We start from the raw sequence: 23,011 nt of genomic DNA, 5'->3' as shown, positions 1-23,011 counted from the left end.
GGCCTCTGCCCCAGGGGAGTGGCGTTCTCTGTGGGGCATGGGCAGAAAGGGAGCTGTGGGACCGCCTCTCGTTTGGAGGATCGCATTAAATATTATTCCTGGGCCTTGCTTTAGTATACTTATAATCGCCATTGTTATTGTTATACTGCTTACCGCGGGGCGAGGGCGTTTTGTCCCTTCGCGGGCTCCGTACGTCGCGCCCTCGCGAACCGCCCTTTGTCGTCCCTCCGCCTCCTTCCATGGGGAGGCGGGCTGTCGGCCGCCATCTTAGAAGCGGGCAAGCGGTGTGGTTTTCCCTGGCGGGGTGGCGTTTCCCGGGAGGAGAGGGGGGAAAGGTGGGGATAGAGGAAAGGACGAGTCTCCGCTGACGGTGAACGGCAGCGCTGAAGTCGTGGCGGTGGGGGAATGGGGGCAAAGAAGGAGGCAGTGCCCGGAGGCAAGATGTCGCCCGCAGGCTCAGCCAGTGGAGCGCTACGGCGGCGCAGCGGGGTCAGTGCCGTTGGCGGGAGCGGGAAGCGCCAAGACCGCCCCTGGCGCTGAGGAGCCGTTGAGAGACCCGCGCGCCGGGACGCCGATCGCCGCCATGCACGTCGTCAAGCGGGGTGAGGGAGGGCCCTCCTCCTCGGGGGGACACCGGCCGGGAACGGGGGCTTCCTTCGGCACCGCGGGAAGGGGATGTGGTCGCCCCTCTGGGGGGGAGCCCCCCCCTCTTACGGCACTTAGTGTAGGGGGATGGGGTCACTCTCTAAGCTTTGGGGGGGGGTTTCCTCTCACGGCACCTGGTGTGAGGGGACGGGACCCGCTCTGCTTTGGGGGTCCCTCTCACAGCACCTGGTGTGAGGCGATGGGACCCCCTCTGCTTTGGGGGGATCCCTCTCATGGCACCTGGTGTGAGGGCACGGGACCTACTCTGCTTTGGGGGGCGTCCCTCATAGCATCTGGTGCGAGGGGCCGGGACCCCCTCAGCTTTTGGGGGAGTCCTTGTCATGGTACCTGAAGTGAGCAGATGGGGACACCCCCTTTGTTTTGGGAGGGTCCCTCATGCAACATGGAAGGATGGGATCCCCTCTGCTTTGGGGGCTGCTTGCATGGCACCAAGTGTGAGCAGAAAGCGCCCCGTCTGCACTGTGGAGACCCTGGAGTGAGGGAGCTCCCCACATGACATCAAGACTGAGGGATAAGAGCTCTCAGTTTGCTTTGGGAGATCCCCCTACCATGGCAATGAGCTTTGGGCTTGGTCCCCACATTTTTGATTTAGGAGGGTGCTCGGCCAGAGGAGGGATCCCCAGCCTTTGGGAGGCAGGGGGGGCTGGGGTGGCCCTCAGCTGGATTCCCCATCTCTGCAGTGGTGGTCCTGAGAATTGGGTTTATGCAAAGTTTTAGGTGTAGTGGGGTGGGAATTTCTTGGCCCTGTAGTGGGTACTCGTGCCCCTTTTGAAGTGGTATGAGTTCCCTGTTTTTCTTTCTTCACTATACTGAGACCTGCACCTGTGAGTGAGGGATCCCATGTATGGTGGATCATCTGCAGCAAGAACATGCTGGGGGGGAGGGATAGCCTCTCTTCTCCTTGGGCCTGAACAGAGAATCTGAACAGGTTGTCCTTGGTGATTCCCACCCCAAGTTCCCCCAAAAGAGGATTGGCTCCTTGTGTGAGGTGCTGGGCAGGAGGATACTGTGCTTAACAGGTTCTTTATTGTGATGGGAGCTGCTCTGACAGTAACCTCTCCTCCAACAGATGGACGCCAAGAGCGTGTCATGTTTGACAAGATCACGTCGCGCATCCAGAAGCTCTGCTATGGGCTCAACGCTGACTTTGTCGATCCCGTGAGTCTCTCCTTTTTCCTGCTGTCCTGTTCTCTGCCCCTTATGGTGATCTCTGCCCCTTATGGTGATCTCTGCCCCTTATGGTGATCTCTGCTAAAAGCCAGCAGTGGTGTGCAGATGTCACCCAGTTATTCTCCTTGTTAAAAGCCAAGCACGGCAGCCTGTGCAGGAGCTCTTGGCAAGTGCACTCATAATGTCTTTCTTCTAATTGTTTGTGTTCTGAGGTTTTTTGCTTCACAGATAGAGAGTCTGAGACTGTGGTGGGGGAAACATCAGTTTACCTATTGTGAATTGCTTTTACCTCAAACATTGAAGTGATTGAGCTTCTTGTGCTTATAAAAAGAGTTGTTTGTTGCTCCAGCTCACATATTTTGGTTTTGGTAGATTGTTCTCAATTTCAATCTGCAAAGCTTGAGCAGTACTATATGGAGAGTAGTTCTTGATCCTCTCTTAATAAAACAAGGTGCCCTTTCTGTCTGACGGAATCCTCCTGTCATTATAATATCCCTACTTCGTTTTTTTGAGCTGCGTAGGATTTTGAGTGCATGTTGATCCCACCCGTGTAAGCTTCTCCTTCCAAAGCCTGTGCAGAGGATGACTCCCTCATGGATCCATTGATCTGTCTGAGATTTTTATGCAGATGTGCAGACCCAGTCTGTTCATTTGGAGTTGCCAACTTAGGCTCTTCCCATCTCCAAGATCTAATGATCTGTTTTCACGTCTGAAATTGCATCTGTAAAATATTTGACATTCATTCTGTACCAAAAAGTAGTGCTCTTCAGCCATAGATAGAGAGCAGGAGGAGGAGCATTAGTGACTTGGTTACTGAAACACAAAGTATACTGACTTGATCTCAGTAACATAGGGAGTTGATGATGAGGACAGAAGCAAGATTCCTAGTCCTCCTGACTCTTAATACCCTTGTCTTAATAATGAAGCTAATCTTATATTAAGCACTGCATTCTTATTTATTCTGCAGTAGTGTGTGACAGCTCTCTTCCTGGAATTGAGTTTCTCCTTTTGGACTTGGATCTTCTTGTGCCAGATACTTTACAAGCCAATACTAAAAATCCCTAACCTAACGTGCTTACTTTCAGAGAGTGAGGTTTGAAAATTGCACGTCTGGGTTTTGTGAGGTTGTTGGCACTTCCAATGTATTTGGCAGTTACCACGTTAGATCAGACCTCTCTTCTCCAGTGTAGAATATGCTCTTGTAGTGATCAGTGCTACATGTTTAAGAGAAAAGCAGAAAATACTTTAGAGATGGTAGATGCAAAAGCCTTTTCCCACAAAAGGTCCCAACTGGCAGATGAAGATTAGGTTAAGCCATGAAGCAAAAGCCATTGTATCCCCTCCAGGGTTGGGTTTTTTTTGCTCTTGAGATGAAATTATTTTAAGCGTAACGCTTCCATGTCTCATCAGGCATTTATAAAGTCAAGCTTCATTTGGAGTTTCAAAACTTCCAAGCAAGTACTGTTTTAATCTGACTTTTTTCCCCTAAGAACTTTGCTGCTACTCTATTCTAGTGTTTAGGAAAGTGTCTGCAGAGAAAAAACTGTTAATGATTCTGGATTGATGTTTCTGCTTTCTTCACTCTTTCCTTGCTCTCCTTTTTGCCCCAGTATTACTTTCAAATTTTAAGAGTCAGTACTTCACCAAGAGTGTGTGGTATTTTAATTTGCTTTTCTAGTCAAACAGAGCAAATGGTACTGCTTATAGTGAAGCATATCTTACATCTTAAATAGTTGAAACATCAGGATTTTTTTTTCCCCAACAACAGGTAGCTAACCTCCAAAATTTTCCTTTTTCAGGCCCAGATCACCATGAAAGTAATTCAGGGGCTGTACAGTGGTGTCACGACTGTGGAACTGGATACACTGGCTGCTGAAACGGCCGCAACCCTGACCACCAAACACCCTGACTACGCTATCCTGGCAGCAAGGATTGCAGTGTCCAATTTGCACAAAGAAACTAAGAAAGTATTCAGTGGTAAGTCTCTTTGGGGGCACTTGGATAGCAATTAGTCAGAAAGGGAGTAGGAGTTTTAGAAGATATAAATATGGAAATCTCTTTCTTAAGCAGAAGTTACTAAGTACCCAGGCTAACTAAAAATGCCATGGAGATGAAAAACATGAGTTTTAGGCGTGTCACAAGGAAAATTAAATTGCCTGTTTTGTGAAAAGTATCAGTATAAATAGGTTGATGAAAAATGTAACTGATTGAAATTAGGTTGCACCCACTATTTTTCCCATTTATTATATGTTATAAATGCTCTAAAAAAAGCTTTGTAAGAGAAGTGCTTTTTTAAGGTTAACAGATTAGTAATAGTACTGAGCAGGTAGAAGAAAAGTTGTATGGTGGTAGAGCTGGAAGGGGTTATTTTTGAGGATGGGTAGTCCTGCCTGTTAAATCTTTGAAAACAAATGACAGATGATGCATATATAGGTCTGTGGATGTCCTTCTTTTTAAATACCTTTCTGTTGTAGATGTGATGGATGATCTCTACAACTACATAAACCCTCACAATGGGAAGCACTCGCCAATGATCTCCAAAGAAACTCTAGACATAGTTTTGGCCAACAAAGACGTACGTAACTTTTTTTTCACTTCTGAGTTTTAAAAATTCAGTGAACTAGTTCAGATAATTTATTTTTCTTATTTTTTAAGCAAGCCGTGTTTGTTTTAGGACAAAAAGCTAATGCAGAAACCAGTGCGGGTGGTAACTGCTCTGTTCTGGAGAGTTTAAAAGAGAGGATGTAGGAATTTCCTTCATGTAAGGATGTTTCTGTAGTAGAATCTATTTTCTTGGATGTCCTCATAGTCATGATCAGCACAACTAATTAATTTGAGAGAAAGTACCTTTGATGTAGCAATCTGTTCTGTGTGCACAGAAGGGAGAGATGAGGTTTGGTTTCTGATTTCAAGTTGTTCCAGGTCTGTGTTCTAATGGGGATGTCAACGTTCGTATTTTGATTCTGTCTTGTGTTTCTCAGTGTCTAGTTAGACTTTAGTAAAACGTAGCCAATGATTGTGCATTGTACTTGGAAAAAAATTGTTAAAACTGTGCATTTGTTGTTTCAAGTGCTCTTCCCTACTTTATTCCTCTGATCTGATATCTGTTTCACTACACCTTTGAGGCCAGAAATGCCAAACAATTTTAGCATTGTTATACCTTACTGTGAGGCACAAGAAAGCTGATTGTAAATGTAAATTTTTCCCTGTATTATTTCCTCTTAGCGCCTGAATTCTGCCATTATCTATGACAGAGACTTCTCCTACAACTATTTTGGTTTTAAGGTAAAAAGCACATTACTCATGATAATGAAGACTGCTGTTTTGATATTGTTCTGGAGCTGAGTCTTTTTGGAGGGATGGGAATACTTGCAGAATCATCTAGATTTGGACAAGGAGGGCACTGGAGTAGGTGGGACATTAGCAGGTTTGTAAAAAAAAAAAAAAAAAAAAAAAAAAAAAAAGAGTACCTGCACAAAGCAGTTGCCTAACTGGATGAATCATGTACTTTCTTCTTGGCTTTGTTGTGTACTCTTGGCTGCTATAATATTTTCACTGTTGGGCTCTAACTGTTTCGCAGCAGATAGCACTGAATGTTGCTGAAAGCTTCCCAGCTCATGCCATTCCTCAAGGAAATAATCTGATCCATAATAAACCAAAAAAGGGATTTTTGTTTTTCCCCATTGTTCTGTATAACAGTTGTTCTCAGCATGTCATCCCCCTCATTTGTCGTTTTCCGTGCTGCTGGAACCTCTCCCCCACAACCAGTTCAGTCTACTGCGCCCCCACCATCTGCTCCTCCTGCTCCCCTCAAAACATACTGTTCTTTGCGGAATTGTTTTAGGGCATGATGCAGTGGGCTCTCTGGAGGGTTGGCTGGAGAGTATTTCAATATTCCATAGCACTGGGTAATTCAGATAGTTCTTGTGAGTCTCTGTAAGAACTGGGGGTCTCTGCCCAGAGTTTCCATCAACACACCTGATATGGTGCCTTCTGGTTTGGGGGAAGTAGTTTGCAATGAGGAAACAACTAGAGTGTGTAAAGAGCAGAGCAGCTGTGGAAACAGCATAGGCGAAGATGGAAAAAGGGGACCTTGAGGGCAGGGTGTGTTTCTGTATGTATATAGATATGCAATTCCTGACATCCCCTCCTGTAATTACTGCCGTAACCCATTAGGCACAAGCTTAAAAGGCATCTGGTCTAGTTGTAGGCTTGCCATCTTTGTCATTTTGTGTGTTCAACACCCAGCACTGCCGGTTGTGATACAGGTTGTCTGGAAAGCATTACCGTAGTATAACTAATAATACTTTAAGGAGAGATGGGGTTGTGGAGAACAAGCACTCCATTGTCTTCTAGCCTTAATTCACTGTGGGTTGAGAGGTAGTGTTGAACCCTGTGACTGCATGCTCCACCACCACTCCATAATCCAAACCATAGAGTCCTCTGTGTTGGAATCTTACAGTGGACTTACGTTTTTTTTCAGTCATTAGTCACATAATATCCTATGCCATTAACAAGAGGAGGAGTGGAGTGCAGGGTTGGTGTTTCTGTTGAAGCCTGGGATAAGGAGCATGAAGATGCTTGAGTGTGGAGTTAATAGGATTTATTTATTTTTAAACTGAAATCTGCATGTCTACTAAAAAGCCTTCTCTCTTTTTAAAGACTCTAGAACGCTCCTACTTGCTGAAAATCAACTCAAAAGGTAAGAACTGTCTGTATCAGCTTAAAGTATTATTTAAAAGTCAAGACCAAGGCTCAGAGCAGGGGTTAAGGAGGCAAATAGGCTACCTCATAGCCTTCCGTAACGCATTCCAGTGAAAGCATTGAGTACTGGTTTAAAAAACCAGCAACACGTTTGTAGTAAGTGTGCTCTGGGCATATGCAAATTCTTTTCTTGGGCTAAGAATCTAGCAGCTATGGTGGCAGTGGTATGCTTGCATGAAAAACATGCAACATGCAACAAAAGTTGATCATTAAAGAGCAGCACTGTGGCAAGTTTACTTGGGTGTTCCAAATACTGGCAGCGTGACCTCGACAACTGTGCTTTACCTGTCTGTTTTAAGGACCCTAGTGCTTTGAAAGCTGCATGTTGTCTAGGATTTAGAAGATGAAGTAGTTCCTGTCCAGCTGATAACTTGTTCCATAATGCTAAGCACTTTTTAGTAAATGTAAGTTGAAAGAGCTACTGTGCTACTGCTGCCAGTTATTGCAGGCCCTTAGCATGAAAATCCTAGGACACCAGAAGGGCGAGAGGTTAATTGTAATATAATAAACCTAGAGAGCAATTGGATGCTGGACTGGATATTTGATTGGATTTTAACTGTTAATACAGGTGGGGTTTTTTTTTCCCCCCATGAGAACAGTCAAGCATTGGAGCAGGTTTTTGAGAGGGGTTATGCAGTCCCCATCCTTGAGTTTTTCAAAACCTGACTGGATAAAGTTCTGAGCAAACTGGTCTGATTTTCTTAGCTGACTCTTCTTTGAGCAGGAGATTGGACTAGAGATGTCCTGAGGTTCCTTCCAACCTGAATTGTTCTGTGATTCTTTGAAAACTATGGCTCTCAAGTGGCCTACTGCATGTTGTTTGTAGCTTAATGCTATCACTTCTATCTGTGCTATCTGTCTGTACTAATCATAAATGTCACACTGACATTCTTTTTTTCCCCCTTTTCTTTTTTTGTTTAGTTGCTGAGCGCCCTCAACACATGTTGATGAGGGTATCGGTGGGGATCCACAAAAATGACATTGATGCTGCAATTGAAACTTACAATCTTCTGTCTGAAAGGTGGTTTACCCATGCCTCCCCCACGTTATTCAATGCAGGCACCAACCGGCCTCAGCTTTCCAGGTACCTTTGGCTTTCAAGTTTGCTTAATGCATAACTGGACAAAGATAAAGTTTTGGAGATTGGGTCTGTTCAAATGAAATGCTTTCACAACTTCTAAAAATAGTAGCTGTATTTCTGTGGTTGTTTTATGAAGTTTTGAGAAGCTGCTGTCAAATTTACCTTGATCTCTAGTGTTTCTCTAAGCTTCTAAAGCTAATGGAAATGTTTGAAAGCTAATGGCTATGTTTGAAATAAAAGTTACTTCTATGCATAGTCTTCTGTAGATTACAAAATTAATCCTGGTAATTGTTTTCTAAAATATACTAAAAGTAGCAAACATAATTGATATGATTTTAAAAATGTTTTGCTTTGCTAACACAGGTGTCAATAATACAACTATTGCTCTTGATGTTTTCTAAAACTGTCTTTTATTCCACTTTACAACCTATGGTTTTGCTTCATTTATTTGCTTTGCATAGCATGTTAAAGATTCAGCGTTTACCCTTGTTTTTCTGCAGCCCTAGTGAAATACTTCTTGACTTTTTTTGTTTTAATCTTTGTATGCTAACGCCACTTGTTTTCATTAGTTGTTTCCTGCTGTGCATGAAGGATGACAGCATTGAGGGCATCTATGACACTCTCAAGCAGTGTGCACTGATCTCAAAGTCTGCTGGTGGGATTGGCCTTGCTGTGAGCTGTATCCGAGCCACGGGCAGCTATATTGCTGGGGTAAGTGTGCAGATGGTGTTCCCAGCAGAGGTTAACAGGAAATGTCTGTATTTCAGTTGCCAAATCAACGCTGCTTCTACCGAATCAGTTTAACACAGCAGTTAGTCTAGATCAGCGGTCCTTCCCTTCTCAGTATGCTCTAAGGCAAAGAGGTTTTTCTTGGTGTTTTCGCTTCCTAATAGAAGTCCTTCCAAAAAGAGGATCTTATTCCACTGTTTGATCAGACAATTCCAAGCTATTTATGTATTAGCAACCTAGAAATACGCCCAGAGACTCATGCGTTAGCCCTTTTCCTTTTTGTATGTTTAACTGCTCAAGATCGTCTGTGGATGTGTGTTTGGTTTTTTGTCACAGTGTATGTAACCCCTGCAAGCCTTTAGATTACATAACGTAGAGGAAAGAAGTTAGGAGGTACATTTTATTAGCTCTGGGACCAGCAGCTGATACACACATTTTTGTCTATTTAAAAAAAAGGTGGGGGGAAGGGGCTACCAAGTAACTGATCGGGGTGGTCAGTTCCTAGCTTTCAGCATCAGAGTTTTGCAGACTGATGAAAGACATACAGAAAATGTAGGCCCATCTCTTCAGGCAGTTGCTTTTCAGTATTAATGGTTTTCCTGTGTCTCTGCAGACAAATGGAAATTCCAATGGGCTTGTTCCAATGCTGAGGGTCTACAACAACACTGCCCGTTATGTGGATCAAGGTGGAAACAAGGTACTGGCTTTCCGTTAAATTAGGGTCAGAAGGGAGCCTCAGGTCAGAGGGAGAGGTTCCACATGTGTGAAAGATTGACCCAGTAACATCAGTGAGCTGATGAAGTGGTTGTAGGTGACACATAATTAAAAGAGGGCATTTTCCCCCCTTCTTGTTGATATTCTGGTGTTCCTCTTCCACTATGCATTTTATCATGCAGGTATGTCTTCTGGGTATATGCTGCATGATATGCACATGTTAGAGCAGCCTCTTGCACTAGTTATTAGTCACTCCTTGAATGCCCTATAGTGAATTAAGGTGTAAGACTGTAGAAAGCATCTTGATCCTTTGTCTTCACATAGTCCAGAGGTCAACGGAGGATGACACAATAAGTAAATCTAAGATTTGTCAAGCTCCTATTTACACAGAGGAAAGGTATTTTTGGTAGTAAATAATTTTTTTTGAGAATCTAAAACTAGTAACATGGCCTAGTTCCAATAAGCGAGAGCAACAGTAATGCAAAAAAGCATATTGAAATTGCCTTAACGAGACTATAAAACTAAGCTCCAGTTAGTTTAGGGTATTGTGTGCACTCAGGAGCAGTGCAGGAGATTTTATTTTCAAGGGCAATTTAGATTCATAGAATCATTTAGGTTGGAAAAGACCTTTAAGATCAAGTCCAACCATAAACCTAACCCTAATTTGTTCTGATCTTGACTACGTTTTATGTATCAGAGACCTGGGGCTTTTGCCATCTACCTGGAGCCATGGCATTTGGACATCTTTGAGTTTCTTGACTTAAAGAAGAACACTGGGAAAGAAGAGCAGCGAGCCAGAGACCTTTTCTTTGCCCTCTGGATTCCTGATCTTTTCATGAAGCGAGTTGAAACCAACCAGGTGAGAAGCTTGATTGGTGCAGAATATGTCTGTTAATGGAGAAACAACAGGTCACCAGCCCTGGGATGGAGTTTGTGAAGGGCTGCAGAGCTGTCTTCCTCCAAAAGGAACTTCTGAAAGAGCTGCTGCACCCCAGCTGAGAACTAGGTTGTGCAGGTAGAGAATGGAGTTGGAGAAGTCCAGTGGGATACCTTGCCTCAGTGCTTAATCTTGCAGCCCATGACTTATGTACTGATGCTATTACACTAAACTTTTACTCTGGAGTTTCCTTAAAGCATCAAAATCTTTTCAGTAAATTGATCTTCATGTGCCTTGATCTTCATGTGCTTGTATTTGCTTCAAAATGAGTTCTATCTTGAGAACCAGTCATTTCAAGACTAAAAATGCATTTTGGTCATAAATGTTCATATAATGAATTTTCAAATAAATCTGACTAGTCTGATAAACACCTTCCCCATGTCTGCTGGTGGAGTTGGTTCCTAGTTTTTCAGGATGGGAAGTGTAGTTTGCATGTTCCTGTTCCCAGCAGGATCTGTTGATGAAGTTGAATGCCTTTAATTAACAGGATGCCTAAAGATTTTCTCTGAATATTCTTCCTTCTTACAGGACTGGTCCTTAATGTGTCCAAATGAGTGTCCTGGCCTAGATGAGGTTTGGGGAGAGGAATTTGAGAAGCTATATGAAAGGTAAGAAAAGTGAATAGATTTTTAAGTAGTGGTCATCCATTCACAGAACTGCCCTTGTGTGGTATCTGGGAGCCAAAGCACAGGCTTGTGGTGTTGACTCATGAGTGGCCAGTGAGTTCTATTACCAGATTGATAAAAGGACAAAGATGGGGAATGTCTGCTTACTGTTTGCTTCAAACTGTGACCTGCTCAAGATGGAACTATGTATGAATGATTGTTTTAGCTTGTTAGAGGGAAATTCTGAAGTGATCCCTCCTTGAAGTGGTTGATGGCTTTGTTTTGAACTGATCGTATAGGATGTGGTAGTAAAAGATTTCTATTTCCTTTAAACAAGGACAGTCTTGATACCCTGCTATGTCTCTGGCTAGTTCAGAGTTCACACAATTCAGAAGCGAATGGGGTCTTCCCTCCCTGAGAACCTGATGTTGTGTTAAAAATTATTGTCTTTCACTGCTATTTTTGGAGAACCTGGGAATTACTAAGCCACATGTGCCCTGTTGCAGTTACGAGAAGCAAGGCCGTGTCCGCAGAGTGGTGAAGGCCCAGCAGCTCTGGTACGCTATCATTGAATCTCAGACAGAGACCGGCACACCGTACATGCTGTACAAAGACTCTTGCAACCGGAAGAGCAATCAGCAGAACTTGGGGACCATCAAATGCAGCAATCTGTGTACAGAAATAGTGGAGTACACCAGCAAAGAGGAGGTAGGTGGAGAACAGGAACTTGTAGCATTTAGGAAAGCTGTGACTGCTCCTGTTGCACCTTTCTAGAATATGCCTGACTGTTGGTTGGGGAAGGGAACAGGTAGCTAAGAAAATTCTGGCAATGTTTGACTCGAGTATTTACAGCTCTTCCACTGACTCTGTGTGTGGCTTTCCCCTCCCTTCCAACTCCCATGGAGGATTTGGTATAAAACAAAAAATACCCATCAAAGTGAACCTCTGAAAGCTTGAGGGAGAAGTGCGCTCTTTGGCTTCCTGGTAGCTGATGTAAGCATCTTTTCAGCTAATGATTTAGTAAAACCATACCTCTCCTATCCCCAGACTTACATTTCAGTTACAATTCCCCGAGTTCCCTGTGTACTACCCTAATCTTGGTGCTCCACGGATGTGCTGTGTTTGGGCTGCAGCATTGCTAACAAAGGCAAAGGAAGGACGTTGAAATGAGTTAGTGCTAATACAGCATGGGGAATTTCTAGTGCAGTAAAGCTCTTGAGGCTGTTGTAACTGAAAGTATCAGTTTCTACTGCCTGAGCTGCTAGTAGTTCTTTAGCTCATGCTGTTTGGCATATTCATAAAATCCTGAGTAGTCTAGAAGAGATGGAGAGCTATCTTGCTTGCCTGCCTGCACTGCACAAGAAATCTTAGCTGACTTGTTTCAGTTCGCCTGGGGTTGGAAATAATATTAGTGTTAAAATTTGTTCTAAAAAATGCCCTAATATAGTCTGGATCTCACTGAGATCAGCTGCTGATTCTGGTAACACAAGAAATGGTTAGGCTTAGTTTATGTAAGGATGGCTTGCAGGCAATAGGATTGACCGGGCCAGAGAACTGAATTTTTATGGTGATACTGATTTCTACTAAACCTTTTTGAATTGCTGTTACCCTTTTTACAACTCGTAAGAAAGCACAGAAATGAAGAGTGCATTTTTCCAGCCTGGTGGGTTGCTTGGGTTTTTTTGTTTCCATATAGTTTGGATAGAGGGCATGCTCTGGAACTGAGATTGTGTGTTTTTTTGCATGGGGTGTTGGCTGGCATACCTGTTTTCACTGTGATTTCTCCACAGGTTGCAGTTTGTAATTTGGCCTCTATAGCCCTGAACATGTATGTCACTTCAGAGCATACGTATGATTTCAAGAAGCTAGCTGAAGTCACTAAAGTTATTGTCCGAAACCTGAACAAAATCATTGACATCAACTACTACCCTGTGCCAGAGGTGAGTGCTGTGCTGAGCTGGTGTGGGGCTGAAGGCATGCCGAGAGTCTGGTGACAAAGGGCCTGTTGTTCTGCAGCAATTCTAGTTCAGTCTTGGGCAGAAGGACTCAGCGAGGGATTTTGTAAACCTGTTTTGGCAAATAGTTGGGAGTTCCATTAACTACCTGTTTGCAGATGTGACCTGTTGTTAGTGACTTCTTAAGCTTCAACCCACAACAGTTCCTTAGTGAAGCAGTCATGGAAAAAGCCTCCCCTTGAGGTGGTTCTGCAGCTGGAATTTTTTCATGTGTGAAGATTTCCATAAAGCACAGAACAGCACTAGCAATAGAGTGGAAAGTGGAACAGAGAGAAGGATCCTGCAAAGATCCCAAGAAGGTGTATCTCAGTCTTGTTGGTTTTATGCATTTTTGGGAGGGTGCATAAACAGCTATCTGGAATGAAAGTGGGGAGAGGGTTGGTAATTGTTGAAGAGGAATGGGAGCAGGGTCTGTTGCATTGCAAGAACATAGAAAGGCAAGTAGCAGAGCTGGGCATTGAAGGAGGAAATAAGCAAATACCCAAAGTGTGAAACCAAGCCTGATGAGGATCAGATTTTTCTAGCATGTACAATTTGAATGCATGAGTTTAAATGTCTTCACAGGCCTGGGGTTTTGTTTTTGGGTTTTTTTTCAGAAGGTGCTTAGTGTTCATTTCTAAATCATGGCTCCCTCTGTGTGTCAGGTTGAGCAATTAAAATCAGCAATCACTTCTAACAAACTTAATCTAGGTCCTCAAATTCCTGCCCCACCAAACAGCAAACAGTGGGGAACTAGGCAGAATTGGAAGGTAGATTGTTGTAGCAGAATGGATGGCACATAAAAGTTAAGGGAATGGTAGGATGAAAATTCGTCTCAGAGGTCCTTTCCAACCTAATTTATTCTATTTAGTTCTGCTAAAGATAGTTAATTCTCTGCTTGAATGCCATGCAGGCCGAACGCTCCAACAGACGCCATCGTCCCATTGGCATTGGTGTGCAGGGCCTGGCAGACGCTTTCATCTTGATGAGGTACCCCTTTGAGAGTCCTGAGGCCCAGCGCTTGAACCAGCAAATTTTTGAGACCATTTATTATGGTGCTTTGGAAGCCAGCTGTGAACTTGCCAAGGAGCAAGGACCGTACGAAACATACGAGGGTTCTCCTGTCAGCAAAGGAGTAAGTACCAGGAACTGTCCTGTGTCAGGGCCAAAGCTGTGAAAAGCAGATAATATGACTGTGCCTGGTTTTTGATACAGGAGATGTATGACTGAAACACCTTAGGCTGATAATATTGCAGCAGTACAAATGGTGCTTGAGTTTTCCTCCATCATTTGGCTTCTTAAGTGCAGTAAAAAATGCGTAAGTTAAATTGAGGTGCAGAGAGCAATAAAAGAAGAGCAAAACTCAGCCCGTGCTGGCTGTCCCTTTTACCGCTATTGAAAGATTGAGTGTTTGTAAGATTGTGATACAGAAGCTGTGCTGAGGCTGAATTGTAGAGAATAGTTAATAGGAATAACAGGTCAATTTACAATGTGATTTATAAAACATGGAGAAAAGAGCACCCTGTCTAATTTGGACTACATCTGTGTTCTTCAGATTCTTCAGTACGACATGTGGAATGTCACCCCGTCTGATCTTTGGGACTGGAAGGCTTTAAAGGAGAAGATTGCTAAGTGAGTAGTCTTGCACAGTTTGTATTAGATGTAAAATACATTCAATATGTTCCAACTGACTAAAAGCAAAAGAGAGGGCGCAAGTGTAAAAATTAAAAATAGTCCTCTGTGTTTCCCCCCCACCCCAGTAGATCTTTCTTCAAAACTGTTTTGCGGATGGTTTTCTTTCATTTTTGTTCTTGCAAGCCAGAGAGAGCCCACCCCCTGGACTCTGATTTAGCCGAGGTCTTACTTCATCTTGGATGCATCAGCAGAAGGGTTTGTGTTCCAGTTAAACAAATGTAGCGATGAGTGAGGCAGTCAGCCGGGCTTGGAAACTCTTTCCCCACTGACAGGGAAAAGCAGCTGAGCCTTGAACATCCTGAAGACAGGAATTGTTAAAGTGTGCCTGTAATGAATTTGTTCAATTTCTAATTTTTAAATTTCGTAAATCTGTCTACCACTCTCATATATGCAGAGGTCTCAGGCTCTTCATGGCCTGCTTGTTTTGTTTCTGTCTGAGTGCCGTGGAGTTGTGGAGTGCCTGGCAGATTTTTTTTCTATGCACCCTTTGTCATGACTAAATAATTTGGGAAAGCCTCTGATTAAAGATGAAAGTAGCAAAGACTTGAGTTGTGCTTCCATGTTGACCCATGTTAAAAGGTTAGTGGAGCTTCCCTTTTTTTTGGTGCAGGTAATCTCAGGGTTTGCAGGTTACCCTGAGGAGGTGAGATTTCCGAGCGTGTGAGCCGAGAGCTCCTTATACTGGCCCTCTTAGCTCTTTGCAGACAGTATATAAACTGTGCTATTCTTGGGTCTTTTCTGTCTTGTCGCACTTGGTTGAAGCTTTCTAACTCTTGACTATTGTTACTAGATACGGGGTCAGAAACAGCCTTCTCCTTTCTCCCATGCCAACTGCCTCTACTGCTCAGATCTTGGGCAATAACGAATCCATCGAGCCCTACACCAGTAACATCTACACACGCAGAGTCCTCTCAGGAGAGTTTCAGGTAAGCGAGGCAGCTGTGGGAAAGAGCTCTTCTGTTTTCATATCTTTGATGACTTTCACTAAGAAGGACAAGATGGAGGCCACACACTTGGTAACTCCATTCAGTTAGGTGTTTATGTCGAAGGCCAAAAGCACCAAGGGGAACATCTAGCCTGTACTGCGTGCTGTAGTAGTACAGTTTTGCATGTTCTACAACAGTCATTGTGGAATATGTAAAATTGTAAAGAAGTGCTGCTTTTGTCTGGAAGAAACCTTTATGAGGCCTCAGGATGGCCTGCAGGAATACTTGCTAAATGAGTGATGACTAGTGAAATTATTGAAGGGACATGCATGCTATGAGAAGAGTAACTGAGACCACAGTGCTGCTTTGCACAGTCATGAGGAAAGAGCTGCATGTAAAACACTGAACAAATCTGAAGAGGTCTTGTTAAAGCTTTACAGATCCAGAGGGGTCTGGCATTTACGAAAAGAGTATGAAACAATTTGAATTCTGGAGGCTGGAGTTGGCAAAGAGCTCTATGTGAGACAAGGGGAATATCTAACTGTTAGGGAGGTCTGGTCTGTCCTACATCCCCTCTGGGGTGTCCCCTCATCGATGTTAGGGAAAGCACTCAATTTCCTCCTGCCTGCAGGATCAAATCAGACACGTGGTGAGGTCAGAACAACAGGTTTATTAACCAGCTCCCCTGTGTAGGTCAGGTGCAGAGCTGCTGGACAGGTAAACAGTCCCAGCAAGCAAATGTTCACTGGTTTTTCCTCCCAAATAAACAGCCTGCACCTATTTTGTTCTTTCCCCTTCTGACCCCAGTCCTGATGATTGTTTATACCCTTATTTAATAATTCAGGTTGTGGTCAGTGGCCCTGGTAAGTCAATATCTCTCCCTTTCACATCTTTTGGCATTCCTCACGCAGGGGAGTTCCATACACCCCCCTTCCACATTTGTAATGTCCAGTAACTTCTCCCATTACTGTTGTACGAGTTTAGCCCCAGGTTGGCATCAGCCAGGCATTGCAGACAGCCTTCTGTGTTCTGCAATGGCCAGCAGCACCTCACACTTGCTACCCTGTTGTTTTAACCTTGGGCCTGGTCTGGCCGTTGGCATGCGTACCACAATGCTGACTGAAGAGTGAAAGTTTGTCAGTACTGTACGAGGTCTTGTTTAACCATTTAAAAACCTGTGCACATTGTGGTGTATTTGCCTCCTCTGAGAAGGTGTATCTGTGCCATAAGGCAGAGCGTATAGCTTAGCAGTATATACAGTGCTTTCATTCTTTGGCCTTTGCCCCTTACAGGTTGTGAATCCGCATTTGTTGAAAGATCTCACAGAGAGGGGCCTGTGGAATGAGGAGATGAAAAACCAAATCATTGCCCACAACGGCTCTATCCAGGTATGCGTGAAAAACCAGGGAGAATGTCTCAGGGATTTCTGCTAGCCTGGAAAGTGCTGGCTGGATGGCTGAGGAGCTGATTTTCCATACAGTGCTTTTGAGGTCTGCTGTATATGAGTGACTCAGCTAGCCTGGGGAGGAAAACCTGTAATGTGTCGCATTTCCATTAGAAATATGAGGGGATATGTCTGATCTCAGCGGTAATTTGTTCCTGCTGGAGCCTGCCCGTGTCATAGAGAAGCCCAATGGAAATGTACTACTAATTATTGCTAGGACAAATACTGAGTCAGGCTGCGCTACTTTATGCAGAACCTGCAAATGTTTGGATGCCCGTTATCATAAAGATTATAAAGGGGTGATATCATAGCGGGGAGTAGGCTTGAGACAGGAGCTGAGTATAAGACATCCCGATCCAGAAGTTACGTGTAGAAGAGTCTGTGTGGGATGAATCAATTATGCTGTGGAGTTTGAAATGCTGCTGTGACTGTTGTGCTTGGAGTCATGCATGCTAGCAAAGTGCATCCCACTTGTCATGAATTTTGGGGCGGGTACTAGCTGCTGGACTGCTTTTTGTAAGACCTAACTATTTAGGACAAAACAGTAACGGTCTGTTTGCAAACAGCTTTTTCCCTCAAATTCCCCAGAATAAGCTGTCCTGTTTCAGCAAGTAAGGTTTCTTTATGCTTGGGTGCTTTCAGATACAGAATGCTTGGTTTCAGTGATAAGAGTTCAGCTGCAAGAAGCCTTAGTTCTAGTCAGGATTGCTGAAGTCTCAGCAATTGGTGAAGAATTTGATTTTATAAATACGAACATTTGGGTAGTCACTGGTTACACTGCATCAGAAAACTCTTCCTGTTCGTTTTAGAATATACCTGAGATTCCTGATGACTTGAAGCAGCTCTATAAGACGGTGTGGGAGATCTCCCAGAAAACTATCCTCAAGATGGCAGCAGACAGAGGAGCTTTCATTGATCAGAGCCAGTCTCTCAACATCCACATTGCGGAACCCAACTATGGCAAACTCACCAGCATGCACTTCTATGGGTGGAAGCAGGTATCTGGGAGGGGCAGGGTGGGGGGCTTGTTCAGAACTGATAGCAAATGGGGGCTGATAAGTTCTTTCATGAATAGTTTGGTCTTGCTGATTCTTAGAAGGGTAAACGGTTGTTTCCTTCCAAGAATGCAGTCTTACTAGTGGAATATCTCTCTTGAGCAATAAAGCTGTGGATGCTTGTGGCGTTGCTCCCATTAATCCTGATTATTGGACCTCACTGGGAGGCTGGTACAGTGGTACGGGCTAAGGGAGGTCGGCCTCAGCAGGTCCAGGTTTGGCTGTATCGCTTGCCTGACCTCCTGCTGATTCCAGCTCTTAGAGTCGTGCTTTTGCTCTGCAGGGTCTGAAGACTGGCATGTACTATCTACGGACAAAACCGGCTGCTAACCCCATCCAGTTCACCCTGAACAAAGAGAAACTCAGAGAGCGGGAGAAGGCCTCCAAGGAAGAGGAAGAGAAGGAGAGGAATAAAGCAGCCATGGTGTGCTCCCTGGAGAACCGGGATGAGTGTATGATGTGTGGCTCCTAAAGGATCTGCCCTGCAGTGCCAGCAAAGCCAGTCCACCTTGCTGGAGTCCTTCTAAGATAGAAGCATCTAGTATAACTTCAGGAGGTAGAGGCTTGCTAGACCTGTGGCAGGAGGGGTGATCACAGTAGTGTATTGTAGCTTCCCCATCCAATTGGGGATTGGAGCAGAGGTATGGATAGGGTGCATAAGAAGTTTGTACATTGCTTTAGTAGCTGGGCTTCTTGAAAACTTAAGTGCTCTTGCATCGTCTTACATTGAACCCCATAGGCAGGACTTCTCCTGAACAGATGGGGAAAGTGCTAATGCCACTTACCTTAAAGATCTGTCCTGGGGACTTCAGACAATTCTTTTCAGTTACTAAAGGCTGTTACTCATGTCTTCAGAGAAAGAAGCGGACCTGACTGATATCTTCTCCTTTGCTGTGATAAGACAGCAGGAAAACATCCCTAGGCTAAGTGTGTTGTACGCTTGCTATGCTGTCTGTCATGGCAAAGGAGCAATTTCTGTTAAGCTTAGAAAGCTGGAGTGTGTGCACATCTGCCAGTGAGACCCTTCTCCACCGTTTCTTACTCTCCTTGTCCCTTCCTTTTCCAAAAAGCTTTTTAAAGGTGCAGACTGGTGGTAGGTGCATTGGTACCTGGAGAGTTCATCTTCTCCATCCAGCCTGACAGGGCAGAGCGTTGCTCTTGGTAAATGTTCCATTTCAGTTCTGACCAGGAAATGGCAGAACTGCTACAGTGCATTTTATTCTGTATTAAAAACCTACTCTAATTTATCAGTCAGTTTGCTGGTAATGGGCTTCCATGCTGTCCTTGGCCTGAAAGCCTTCTGAAGTGCACACGCCATCTTTATTTTGAGAGTTGCATTTGTCCACCCCAGCTAGTTATTTGATCTTTTGAAAATAATACAGTTTTACTTATACCTGTACGTACCTCCCTGCTCTAATGCGATGGGGCATCATCATTCAGTTCTTAAATATTTATTGAATTCATGTACCATACAACTAACCCTTTAATCCAGCCAAACTCAATAAAATGTGGAATGTCAAAGGAATGAGCAGTGGTTATCTTGGGAACACTTTTTTTGATTAAAAGTGCATTGTAGCAGCTGGAGGCCAGGGCCTTGTTTGCGAGTCCTGCACGCAGTTCCTTCCAGAGAACTCTGAATGCTCTTGTGTAAAATGAGGCATGTAAGCAGAACCCTGTATTTGGTGGAGCAACCGTGCTTAACTCAGTGGGGTATCTGTTTCCTTGTGTCATTTTGAAGATTTGGGCTCACGCTAAACATGAGGAAGGGGCCGGAGTAACGCCAAGTCTGTTTCAGTAACGTGGAAAGGAGGTGTGCTGAGTTCACAGGGCAAGTCTGGGACTATGCTAGCGGAAGGACTTGAACTCTTGCGTCTTGTTTTTTAGTCCAGCACTTGCCCTATTTCTTCTGCTTCTGGTTTCTGTTACGAGGCACCACTGCAAATGCCTTGAGAAATGTCTCTCTTTGCTTCCAGGGGAAGACTGTTGTGTCTAGTCACCACTCCTGGTGGCTGTGCCGCCCAGGAAATTTCACCAAAAAGATTCTGAGGGGACAGGGCCTTTTTACTGCAAAAGTCCTCTTCTGAGTGAGTTTTGGGAAATTGAGAGGTTGCACAGGCTGGAGCAGGGCTGATGGGGAAGCAGAATCCCTCTTGCAGAGTATGCTAACCTCACCTCATGGATGGGGCAGAGAGTTTAGTGAGAATTAAAAATGGTGTGTTAGGCTGTCGACAGGTATGTGGAAAGGTAAGGGCTAGAGGCAAAAATCTGCTGAGGAGCTGCTATTTAGACCGTAATGGATGGGTTTAGTAAAGTGATGAAGATGCTTGTGCCTGTCTGTTCTCACTTGTTTGCTGGAGAACTTCAGTGGGATGGATGGGGTCGTCTCCCCTCTGCTGCTGCTCCCACCCATCTGGCACTGACCCTTTGCTGTCTCGAGGGTAGAGCGCGGACAGGGCTGTCGAGACTGCGCCTGCTGTCCGGACCAGTGTGGGATCTTGCGCAGTCAAGGGCGGGGCTGCTCAAAGCTGAGCGTGTCTTCTGCAGCCAGGTCAGCAGTAAGCTGTTGTTCAATCAAACAAGACTTTGCTTCTTGAGCATCACAAGGAGAGTTTTTGGGATTGGGGGTAACTGGCTAACACACTGTTAACGTAACAGGAGTAGCTCCCAGGGGACCCTGCAGTCTAGATTCTCCCTGTTCTGGCATTTTGCTTTTGCTGCTGCCTCTCTTTGAGGCATTCCTCAACACGAGTGCTGTTGAAATCAGCACTCCTGCCTGATCTGGTCTCCTGGGGGAAGAGTGAAGAGGGCTTATGCTTCCTGCGAGACAGAGAGGAGAGGCGGTTAGAGAGGAGCTGGATTCGGGGAGGAGGGTTGCAGTGAATGCTGATGCTCCTTTTGGGGTGTGGGGGGAGACCTTGGGAGCCACCATCTCTCTCCTGTACGCAATTCGTCCTTAACCACTGCCCTGGCAACTGCTCGCCTGGCCTTTGGGCAGTCTCCTGCTGCCTGTATTGTTCTGACAAACACTCTTTTCCTTAAAGACCAACCCTATATTCCTGTTGCTGTTTCCTTAATCCCCTAACTGCTATTGCTATCCGGGGAAGCAGGCTGTCATTGCTTGAGTGGGGGTCGGTTTTGCTCCTTTTCTGCCTCTGCTGTGGTTGGCCTAAAGCAACGCTGAATAGATTGTTTCCCTCTTGAACATCTCCCCACTTGACAGCAAGGTGCTGCTGCTCTCTAGGAAATAGCTCTAAGCTACAGAGAGGAGAAAAAAAAAAGGGAGGGGGATTTAAATGCCAGAGGCCCAGACTGGTGGCGACTGGACTGTGTGTGGTTCCTGGAGCAAGGGGAGAATGAGGGAAGCTAGTGAGTTCATAGTGGTAATGTGCTGAGTGCGGGCTGCCCGATGGGGTCTGTGGGAGAACCTGAGCAAAGAGACGGGCTGAGACCCTTCCCTTCAGCCTTGTGCACTCCATAGCCAGCGTTCTCTCCAGACAGCCAGTGCTCGCTACCCTATTGTCCTAGTAAAGCTGAAGTCTGAAGTGGAGGTGGTGGGACCACCTACATGTCTCTCCATGAGGTCGTGTGGCAGGGATCGATGCCAGCCTTGGCCCAAAGTGCTCCTGTGGAGCGACTGTCTGTGTCTACAAAGAGGCAGCCTGGAAGAGTAGCGTGCTGCTTGCTGATAACACTGCAACCAAGAGGTTAAAATTCACGCGAGTCAGACCAAAAGTCAGCCTGAAGGACAGCAAGGACAGCAGCTGCCTGTAAGAAGTAGCCTGGGCTGTGCTCCTGGCTCGCTCTTTAGCTGACAGCCCTTGAGTGCACAAGCAGCTCTTCCTGCTCCCAGCTGAATCCCAACGAGGGGCACTGAAGTTGGACATGTCCTTCCTCTGGCTGGTGTGAGTCTGATCTTCGTGTAGCCTTCCGCAGTGGTCCTGCCCCACCTCAGGAAGGTGGGAGTTACCCCATCTCCAGGTGTGTGGCACACATTCACAGGAGGTGTAGGCTTGAACTTCATCACATCTGGGTGAGCGTTAACACCAAGACCTGCCAGCTCCACGATAATTTCTGTAAGTGTCCAGCTGTCCGTCCACAGTGGCAGCACCTCTAATATGCTGGGAGTGCAGGTGGCTCTGGCCCCTGTGCTTGGTGCTGGCTGTGGGTGCTGAGCCTGCCCTGTGAGCAAGGACAGGATCGGTGCTTCTCTGTGGTGTTGGCTCTGGGGTGGCTGCCTGTGAGCTCTCGATTTAGCAAAGTCGGTGCCTGTGCAGAACTTCTTGGTGACAAACTTACCCAGCAGCTCTGTTGCTGGGACTTAATCAATTTAAGTTCAGGAGGGTGCGGGTTTGCAGCGTGGTTATGCTGATTTAAGAGGGCTGTCCAGCTGCCGTTTGCACTGTTGCTGCTGCGCTGGCATAGCCGTCATCCGGCTGTGCTTTTTGTCAGTCTGAGAAGGAATCGCTTTTATTGCTGTGGACTGTGCCGCCTTGCGACTGCTCGTGCCGGCAGATGGGAGGTGGTGGGTAGGAGCAGCTGAGGAACGGACCATCCTTCCATAACAGCAGGAGTTTGGACTGGCTTAAGCTGATTTTGAGGCTGCAGCCGTGGCCCTGCCCATGGTCGTGCATAAAGATCTGTGCCAGAGCAGTGAGCATGGGTCACACCAGGCTGCTGCCCTCACCACCCTCCATTCCTTGTAGGAGTTGTTTCTGTGTTCTCTCCAGCGGCCTTCTGCAGAGAGACATTTCTGCATTTCTGGCATTAGTATTTTTTCTGGCATTCATATTTTTAACCCTGACTTCTTTACCACACTGGCTGGAGAGACTTTCTCAGTTTTTTCTCCCTAAAGCCAGTAACTTCAAGCACCATTGTTTATTTCTCTGCTGCTCCTAAGACAGGATCGCTAGTGTGTTGTAACTTTAACTCATTCCTTGGTAAATTATCCCAGAGTTGGAAAACTCCGCTTAGTAAATTCACTTTTCCAGTTTTCAAGATGTATCCGGAGCGTCGTCCTACCCAGTCCCATACCACAACTTCCATGGGATACTCTGCTGGCATCTGTTCCGTGGTGTTCAGCAGCAAGAGGTGACAGGCTGGAGGTTTGGTGATGCAGAAGGTAAAGCTGTCAGGGTATCTGGAAGATGGGGTGCCATCTCCTGCGGTCACATGGAGACCGCGCACATTGTGCTTCCTGAACACGGTATGTGCCATCATAAAGCTGCCTTTCT

General features: G+C 45.3%; 1 protein-coding gene across 1 annotated transcript; it reads left to right on the top strand.

Annotated features, from left to right (window-relative positions):
- The first annotated feature begins 535 nt into the window (after positions 1-535).
- RRM1 (ribonucleotide reductase catalytic subunit M1) lies at positions 536-19,299 on the top strand. The gene is made up of 19 exons (XM_059828839.1): positions 536-602; positions 1,736-1,824; positions 3,636-3,813; positions 4,311-4,411; positions 5,062-5,121; positions 6,499-6,538; positions 7,522-7,684; positions 8,251-8,392; positions 9,024-9,107; positions 9,822-9,983; positions 10,590-10,669; positions 11,173-11,374; positions 12,457-12,606; positions 13,574-13,795; positions 14,216-14,292; positions 15,146-15,281; positions 16,574-16,669; positions 17,535-17,723; positions 18,064-19,299. The coding sequence occupies exons 1-19, from the start codon at positions 584-586 to the stop codon at positions 18,250-18,252; spliced, it is 2,379 nt and encodes a 792-aa protein (XP_059684822.1). The 5' UTR covers positions 536-583; the 3' UTR covers positions 18,253-19,299.
- The last annotated feature ends 3,712 nt before the right edge of the window (positions 19,300-23,011 follow it).

Source organism: Gavia stellata, chromosome 1 (assembly GCF_030936135.1).
Source record: "Gavia stellata isolate bGavSte3 chromosome 1, bGavSte3.hap2, whole genome shotgun sequence".
NCBI classification, from domain to species: domain Eukaryota; kingdom Metazoa; phylum Chordata; class Aves; order Gaviiformes; family Gaviidae; genus Gavia; species Gavia stellata.
This window is presented reverse-complemented; position numbering and strand designations above follow the sequence as displayed.